General features: G+C 45.2%; 1 protein-coding gene across 1 annotated transcript; it reads left to right on the forward strand.

Moving 5' to 3' along the window:
- The first annotated feature begins 419 nt into the window (after positions 1 to 419).
- LOC110977190 (neuropeptides capa receptor-like) lies at positions 420 to 8,612 on the forward strand. The gene has a single exon (XM_022231091.2). The coding sequence runs from the start codon at positions 872 to 874 to the stop codon at positions 2,063 to 2,065; it is 1,194 nt and encodes a 397-aa protein (XP_022086783.1). The 5' UTR covers positions 420 to 871; the 3' UTR covers positions 2,066 to 8,612.
- Positions 8,613 to 9,320: the final 708 nt, after the last annotated feature.

A 9,320-nucleotide genomic window follows, 5' to 3' on the forward strand; every position in this document is an offset into this window, starting at 1 on the left:
GATATAACACATTAATATTGGATCATGCCGGTGAAGGGCAAACTCCTTTTTTCGTGGCTCTCAGGAAGCCCCAAAACTTGGGAGAGGACCTCTTTTGAACGTTATTTTCTATTTAATTCTCTCCTTTCTAGCGTCCACTGAGAGATGATCAAAACCTCCTTTTTTGAGAAATGGTCTATTCAAAATGGATTTGTGTGTTTGATGTTACCCGATTGGTCTTTAAAAACGCTAATTCTTCAATTGGTTAAAACAAGGACCTTTCACGCGGAGACGCGTTAAATGACAATACATGTATAGCTCTCTCAACGCCCTACCTGACTGTACGTGCTCCTATTGGGTGGTTGCTCTTCCGTATTCATAAGCGTCTGACGTCGGCCCATTTCCAGCCAATCAGGGTGCGGGCTGTGCCTGCGATAAAACAGTGCACGGTTTCCTGTGAGCGATCATTCCGTGCATGAAACGGGGGCGCTAGGTTGGACTTTCGCCGGAGACATCAACTAGACCGTGTCGATGTAAGTTCGGACTGACTTCTGTCTCGATTGCACGTACCGATATGCTGTGACAGAAAGTCGTCGTAAGACTCTTTGCATGCCATTGATCGCGGGCGTTGAATTATCGCTGGATAATTTGAAATTCGGGATTATGCTTGGTGGTTTTGATGTTATTACATTCAGCCAGGCAATCATACCATCGTAATTCATTTTTCCACTGTAGGACCTGAACGTTTTGGAGAAAAAAAACAAAAACAGGAGCATGGTAAACGATTTACAGCTGAATCTATATAAAGCGGGCATCTCACACATCATCAATACAATTGTAGTCCTGCGTTTATAATGCTCGTATCCGCCCTGTTTGCTGTCGATATTAAACGATGACCGCCTATCAAAGGAGCCTCGCAGGGACGACCGGCGGAGGTCTGGCCGGTGTGACGGATCTTGCGCCGGCTGAGGACACGGAGCAACCGATCTGCGAGTTTTTTTTTAACCTAACCTCACCGGAGGAGGTGGAGTATTTCACCTACAGCCAGGGAGACGTCCTGTACTTGACAGTGTTCCTCCCCATCATACTGGTAGTAGGTGTCCTGGACAACGCTGCCTTCATGTACGTTGTGCTCCGGCTCCCCCGCATGCGGACCGTGACCAACTGCTACCTGGTGGGTCTGTCCGTGGCCGACATTATTTTCCTGGTCTTCGCCATCGGGAGTAAGCTCTTGTGTTACGTCAAGTCGCCTATCTCCGGGGACGACAACCCGCTGGGTCTCGCAGGCTGCCAGCTCAACCAGTTCATGGTTAACACCTCCTATTTTGCCTCCCTGTGCTTCATCACCCTGGTGTCGTGGGAGAGGTTCAACGGCGTGTGCCGGCCCCACCGACGGCGGGACACAAAGGTAAGGGTCGCCGCTAACGTGGCCGCCTCCACGGTGTTGTCCGGTATCGTGTCCGCCTCGCTGCTGTTCAGCTTTGATAGTGTGACGATCGAGTGTATCGACTGGCCCTCGAGTCCCCTATACGCCAGGTGGCCCGATGAGCGATTGCTCTGTATTTCGGCAAATGACTGGGCCGATAAGTACTCCTTCGCGGCCCAAACGGCCCCGTTCTTCATCTCCCTTGTTGCCAACACGCTGCTTTACTTTAAAATCATCCAGGGCTTGGACCAGTCCCTCCGACGGACACAGCAATCCAACCACCGGAAGAGTAGAGACGCTTCCACGCGCAACCAGGTGGCTCGGATGCTGGTCATCAACGGCGTGGCGCTCTTTGCCCTGCTGGCCCCCTTCGAGATCATGTCCCTCTTCCGCCTGATCGCAATGTTCCGTGACGATCAGTTTATCCTCCCGTACGATGTGCGGCAGAGCCTGACCTACGTCGCCCGGGTGGCCTCCTACTTCAACTCTATCGTCAACCCCGTCATTTACACGGTGCTGAGCAGCCGGTACCGGGAGGCCTTCCAGATTGCCTTCCTGCCTGCCAGGTGCCGCCCGAGGCACAAGGCCAGCGACAACTCCCACCCGGGCAGCACTGGACGCAGTGGGACTATGACGACGAAAGCCGAATCCCGCATGTGAACCACGCTGGCGGCGGTCGATGGCACGTTGAACGTCACTCAACTCTCCTGACGTGCTGTCATTCGTGTTGGTAACGTTAAGTTAGACGCTTTCTTGTACCTTTAAAACATCCTTCAACTTCTTGCCTTTAAATGAAGTACGTGTGTATAACCCAGTGCGATAATGTACCGTAAAGTGTAATCGTGGTAGCAAAACTGTGGTAATTTCTAGCTTACACATTATGCAGTTGTCTATTTAAATTGGTTTTTAAGATTATTTTTATGGAAACAATTATTTTTTTCCAAACTGACTTGACTTCCTTATTAGAGTTCCTCTGTAGTCTGTTGTCAGCAATGTAACCTAAGGAGCACCTTTCAATTGTCTTGTACCAAACGCCAATCTGGGCGGATCAACACAAACTTGTCACGAAAACTGTACAAATGTAAACGAGATCTAACAAAATCTGGCGCGAATTCCGAGCACGCAATTTATTAATATTTCCCGGTAGTTTGGAAGGAACGTACGAACCAATAATTGTCCCGATAAAAATCCTGAAATTTTCCTAACACCCATTTCGAAATCCAAAACAAACAATATCTGGTACACGGGGAAGCTACCCTGAGACCGCCAGTTTAGAATATTATAATTAAATTCATTCAGTAAAAAAAAAAGAAAAAAAGAAGTCAGTCAATCGTGGTATTCGATTTTAAACCTGTGAAATTCAATTCACGGCTTCAATGAGAGTGGCACCGGCTGTTATTCTGATTTAAAGAAAAACACAGGTGGTTTGTTGTCATATAGAAATAAATGCTGCACAAACGTATACATTATCATTCAGAATAAGAACGTCCTTGTATCAGTCTAGCCATCCTTCACTTCTACTCAGCTTTTGCCACTTGAGAAGAGAACATCAAGTGATCGTCCATTAGCAAAAGGACGAGTGAAATCCTTCATCGATTACCGTCTCATTTTAGCAGCGGCGATACAACTGTCGTCTCTCTTACCTTGGTGCACTACGTATACCGTCGCGTCTACGGCACAATGTTACCCGACTGTGGCAATATTAAACGCCGATGATAAACCACCTTAGTTCGCTCACCCGAACCCCCATACACGGTTGACAGACGCTTTTTCTCCAGAATGCTGGTAAATATTTGCCTATCGCTCTGTAGGCCCAGCCCTTGCAGTCCCGACATCATTATCTGATATGTCGGAGCGAGAGGCATTCATTACGGGCATTTAGATCAGTGACAATGTTACACGAGAGAAGACATGTTGTGAGAAAATCGACTTCATTTCCAACTACTCTAACACAGACGATATTTCTGTCACGCTGCGGCAACCACTCATTCCAGGCTGCACGACTAGCTGATTTTAGCGTGACAAACGTGGTGGACTCTTACAGCCCCCCCCCCCTTCCACTGGGTTAAAGGTTAATCAGACATCCAAACAGAGACCTGACCGACCGTTGTTGTGTTTCGGTTTCAAAATTCCGAAATGCATTTGGATAAAGACGCAAGAATTGTTCTTAGGTCAGAGCGGCATTGAGCCCCTTCAAAACCCCAATGTTTTCCTCCGAATTTAGTCGCTTGATCTCATCAATTGGACGGTTAGCTCAGCCTTTTCGACGGCTTGTTCGTCAATTACTTATTCACGTAGGTTCCGTTACTGCTCCGCGAATGTCGGAATCTCCACAGAGCTGAGCAAGGACCGCTTTCTCTTGCAGGTAGTTGTCATTTGAGCTGGTTTCATGTTCATTTGTCAATTTCATATGTGCTGCATGAAGTAAAGCTTCTTTCAAACTCGAGAGTAGACAGATACTCGTCAAATATGTGCTATATTCAGTTCAATGACATGTCCAGGGTTTGCAGCTGACTAGAGCTGACACAGATAATATCTCACAGTGACTCATAGATGTGAAATTGTTTTAAAGGCCAGGATACTGTCTTGATGTTCGCTTTCACGGTTAAAACCTGTGGCCATAAAAACAGTCTGGAATAAAGTGTTGTCTGGCATTTGATGACACTTTCCGTGCGCGGGTGGTAAACACGCGTCTTATGCCTCTTCATGATAGCTTGCAGCCACTTGCAGACTGGCGCACTTTCAATTTTACGCACGTGTGAGAGTGTAATGTCACCACAGTAATGGATTCTCTGTGGATTAATCTAAAGGCTTGTTTATGTCTGTTTTCGTAGGGATTTACCATCCAATAGCTTAAAAGTCCTTGTGGGGCTGAATCCCTCGAGCCCTGTGGGTGGACCACTTATTCAGTCACGCAGGGAACATTCAACAAAGCAAGGCTTCACCTCGGCAAAATTTTTTGACACTCAACTCCGTAGCCGTATTTGTGATGCACGCTCATCTTATCGACGTGCATCACAAGCTTTCTTTCCCTTGTGGAAAACTGTACGCAGCTCCAAGTGTCTTGCAGCTTAATGGCATGATTCATTGAAGGATGCAGAATGCGCTCAGAGTCAAAAGGACAGTAAAGGTGAACCGAAGAAAAGAAAAGGTGAAAAGAAATCTGTTTTTTTTTTCTCTTTGCGTGAAACCTACATTACGATGGAACGTGTCCCTTTAACCTCACGCGTGATTTTAAGACTACCGCCAATTAGTCTGGGGCCCCGTGGGCGAGAAGACAATATCGCATCGCCGATTTCAAGAAAGGTCTGAAAGAATCGGCAGCGGCTTTTGGTTGGGTTAAAGCCTCCCTCTGGGGCCTGTATGACTGCAGTAAACGGAAAACATTGCCGAAGCGGAACTGTCTGCCTTGCTTACGACTGATATGCATTCCGGGTAATTTGAGATTCCACAACTTTCCCTGATGAGAAAATGTTAAACGTTTGAACGGAAACGGTCGGCATGAATACCGCGAAATTGGATGAGATCCTTTGGCGCATGGCGTCGGCCGCCAATTCCGCACGGGTTATCGTATACCTGTGTCTGAAGTCCCACCAGAGATGAAGAGATCTGTGGAAAGTAATACCCTATATCAAATCCGGACACATTTCTTTATACTTCTCGCACTGCCAGCCAAAGTCGACCCGCGAGTCAAGCCAGAGTCGACACAAGGCCTACTGGGAGTTCGACCCAGATCGAACAAAACCTAATTCATCTCCAACAACTTGGAACAAACCCAGTACCGTGTGTGCAGGCTGAACGTTGATGTAGACTGAGGGTGAAAACACACTGCAGATCAGTTTAACACTGATGTAAACTGTCACTGTTGCGCCTCCCCTGCGTTTACAGCACATATTGCGTCCAGCCGCCAAAAGGGTAAATTGTTTCTGTGTACCCGTCTTTAGGATTGCAGTGGGTATTTACGGAGTGAAAGTGCGGGAAGACAGGTGAAAAGTGGTGAGATTGCTCGCTCTCAGTAATTTCTGACGATTTCTGAAAATTTCTCTCCCAAGTTAGAATTACTGAAAGATTAATTAAAGATTAATTGTCGGACATATTTGAGGCCTTTAGGATTAAAATGTAGCATTATAACGTTATCCCCCTCCTTCTAGCGCTAATTCGTTCGGATGTAGGGCGCCGCTCTGAAAGGCTTCTCACCATAGCAACTGCAAGCGGGTCGATTCTTGCCGATGATGCCTTTTAACGGCCATTATCCGGCCAGTAGCTTGTGGAAGGAACACTCCCCCCCCCTTCCGCCAGCCTTTTAAGTTTTATAACCCGAAATGGCAAACGGGGTTTTGTAATTTTGCCCACTGGCGTGCCCGCCGCGTGTTCACCTGCTCCGGTCCGTGCCTCGCCACTCGCAATTTCGCGGCCCGCTCCTTTCCTTGGATTTCCATTTCCTTAAGAAAAAAAAAACTCATGAGCGGCCACATTGTGTCAGTCGGTCGACCTAAACGTGATGTGTCGGCTGGGCAGTGAATATTCTGCAAGGCTGTTCTAATTATCTGAAATCAAATCAATTTCCCTGTTGCCCTGTTTCTCAACCTGCGACCTACATTGCAGTGAGGTGTCGACTATTTCATGTAATACTATCGTGTCTGTCTCGTCCATTGGTGCGTTTCTTGGCAGGCATTCCGAGTTCCAGTGTGGGGAAAAGGAAAATGTTATTAACAGAGAATCAATCTGCGCCAGGTCGCACTTGACGACCACATGAGTTCGATCTTACAATGATGCGGACGTCAATTTGTCCCCGACGCTTCCAACGGTTAGGCTGACTGTTATTTACCTGCGGTGTTACCACAATGCCAAGGCCGCTCAGCCTTAATTTTAAGAGGAAGGAGGATGGAAATTTCTCCGTGGCAACAGAGTTGGAAATTGCGCGCGTGACAAACAATCTCTGTCGACTTTAATGTACAGCCTTTACATCCAAAGCACGGATAAGAAATTAATCACGTTTTATTGAACGCATTTCTCTTAGCAAACCAACTTTTACGAAATAGAGCATATCGAAACCGAGGCTCACTGTGTTGAACTTCGTCGCGCGCGCCCGCCGAGTCGACACAGTACATGCAGTATCCAGTTCGTAACTGTGACGCCACTTCAATTTAAACCACGCCCACTGCACAAGATACACGACCATCGCAGGTACGTTAGTTCGCGGTAACATTGCCGTTATTTTTTCTTTTGATTGTGCATGTCGAGTCATCCTGAAAGACTCTGCCACAAAAATTTGCAGCCTGAAAAGTCTGAATTTAACATACCTTTATGTATTTTGTGTCTTGACTCCTTACTTTCAATCGTCTGATCGAATTAAGCTGACACATACATCCTCGTTTTCAAACGCGGAAATGCGCAGATCGACGCTAAAAGCGTCGAATTGGGATCCCTCAATTACAGTTCTGTAAAGAAAATTCCATGTGAGGCCAGACAACACTGTTAAAAATGTACGTTAGGCCTAAATAACAGTAGATTCAACTGGCATTAAAGAACGTGCTGTTTTGGGACAGCACATTCTACTGTCAATTTTCTCTGTGTACTAATAGAAGATTCTTGTGGAAGTGTAGGACATCTTAAAAGAAAAATTAATCCGTACGTACGGATTATTATTACTTCGTACCTGCGGGTTACTACTTTGTACGTACGGTTTTGTAAATAATTATAGGCACTGGTCGCATTCAAAATTCCATCTTGAGCAGAAGTATCCCCTCATCGGTTGAAAAGAGCCATGTTGGTGGGAAGTGTTGTTTTGTTGGTATAGGGCCGGATGCGCACGCAACGCATGTATCTCATTGTCATTCGGGTACCAGCAAAGTGGAGTTCCTACCACAGGAGCCTCCGTTGCGAGGAAATCGTACCCCTCTCGGTCCCGCTCAGGCCAAGTGAACTGAAGTTTAGTCATGCAATGCAACATACTAATCCGTAAATACCATTTAGCAATCCGTACGTACGGAATAGTTATCCGTACGTACGAATTTCCTTACCACTTTCTGTAAGGCATCGGAGATAATTTTGTTGCATAATGGCTGCTTATATAAGTATATGAATAATTTCATGAGGTCCCAGAGTGTTCTATTTCACGAGGCAAAGCCAAAAGAAATGGAAGATTCAGTCTGCCACCGAATGAGAATCAGTCTTTCCATTGAACAAAAACGAAAGGGAGTATGCAATAGATATTCGGCCTAACTTGATTTCATGTAACATTACAACACAAATAAGCTCTAAATACCTGTTTTCTTTGGAAGTGATTAGTAGCTGTTGATGTTGCTGTTTTTCAATATTTAGAAAGTACTTTTATCAACGTTTGCACGAGGGCGCTATCTTGATTTTGTCTTGCAAGGCACTCCTTGTCAAAGGCGCATCAGAACAATATAGCAATCAATTCTTGTTGTTTTAACATGAAAACCAAGTACAGAATGGAGCCTACCCCAACAAAATGTAATAAAGTGTAAAAATTGTATTGGATACTGTTCTAGCTTGAATGAAAACATACTTTGGCTCATATGGTAAACTTTATCAGCATAAGATTAAAAAAGTTGGAATATCTCCGATTTACTACGAAGTATTTTTGGAAAGGCATTGTGTAAGCTGTGATTCATAAACCCATTACATGATCGCTTTAAGCACTTCATTGTTTATTTTATAACACACGAATAAAACCTCTTTAGGAACAATTGTCTCTTTTACTTTCTTAGCTGTATGCCCGTGTGAACATTGTTCAGCATGCAAACATTTCTGAATAGTTGGCACTCTTGGACCTGCTCGATTGCAGGATAACCCACGGAGGTGGCTACCAAAATCGGAAGCAATTTCCGGGGCGTTAACGGCGCTCGTGCGAAGGTCATATACGTCGTGAAAGGCCTGTTGGACTAGCAAGGTCAAGTTCGATCAGTGACCATTTATCGACCACTGGTCGGTTCTCCCTGGTATGCAGTGCTTAAAATGTAGCCTGGGTACCAGATGAAATCGACCAGTGGTTGACTGACTGTCGTTGATAGAACGATTGAACTTGGTCAAAGGTGCTGAAAGTTGTTAAATTGCACGCGCATATCAAACCCACGTGCACCTCAAATGCGCGAGCGTGCAACCATGATTGTGGTGCCGTTGCAGTCTTTATGTCTCCTCGCATACCTTAAAGTCTCGCTTCGAGCTGTGTACGACAGCTGATGCGTAAAAAAATAGTTTCAAGGGAAGTCGTTTTCAGTCTCGTTGTCTGAATTTATATTTTTATGTAATATATTGAATGAATGGTGCAAGACCGTGTGACCTTTTAATGTAGCTGATAGCGTTAAGACACGTTTAATCACAAAAACAAAAAATATTCATTGGTATAAACTGATATTAATTCATAGTGCAATGTAAATTTGCTTCATCTGAATCTCAGCTTCTCTTGAGGTCTATGGTATTTCACCAAACCTCAGCGTAAGAATATTGTCTATGAAATAATCCATTTGATCTTTAAATGCCCTCAACAAATACACGTGCTTTCCGTTAAAAATAAAGGCTATGGTGGCAGTTTATAGGCATAACATACTGGAATTTATGGCTAGCTTGTACAAATTGTTACAAGAGCTTGTAGCTCCCCACGTTGCAAGAATGTTATTCCGAAAGAACGTATCGCTCGGTGATGTTCGAGTGGTATGAGGTTTATCTTGCTGTAATGTTCGCAATGCGCGTCTTGAATCTTGTAGGCACGATGAATTAGTGCTGGCAAGTGTTCAACCTTGCCACCCAAGCGAGAAACGTATGGACTCTATGGGTAGAAACGTGTAGTTTTTTTTATTTCAGTTGACCGTCACTGAACAGGTGAAGTTCCACGGTTGGTTGAGATCTAATTCACGGTCTGTGTTCCAGTATTTCGGTTAACAACGATGCA

This window comes from Acanthaster planci, linkage group LG02, assembly GCF_054643075.1.
Source record: "Acanthaster planci isolate LZ-2023a linkage group LG02, COTS_SCS, whole genome shotgun sequence".
NCBI lineage: Eukaryota > Metazoa > Echinodermata > Asteroidea > Valvatida > Acanthasteridae > Acanthaster > Acanthaster planci.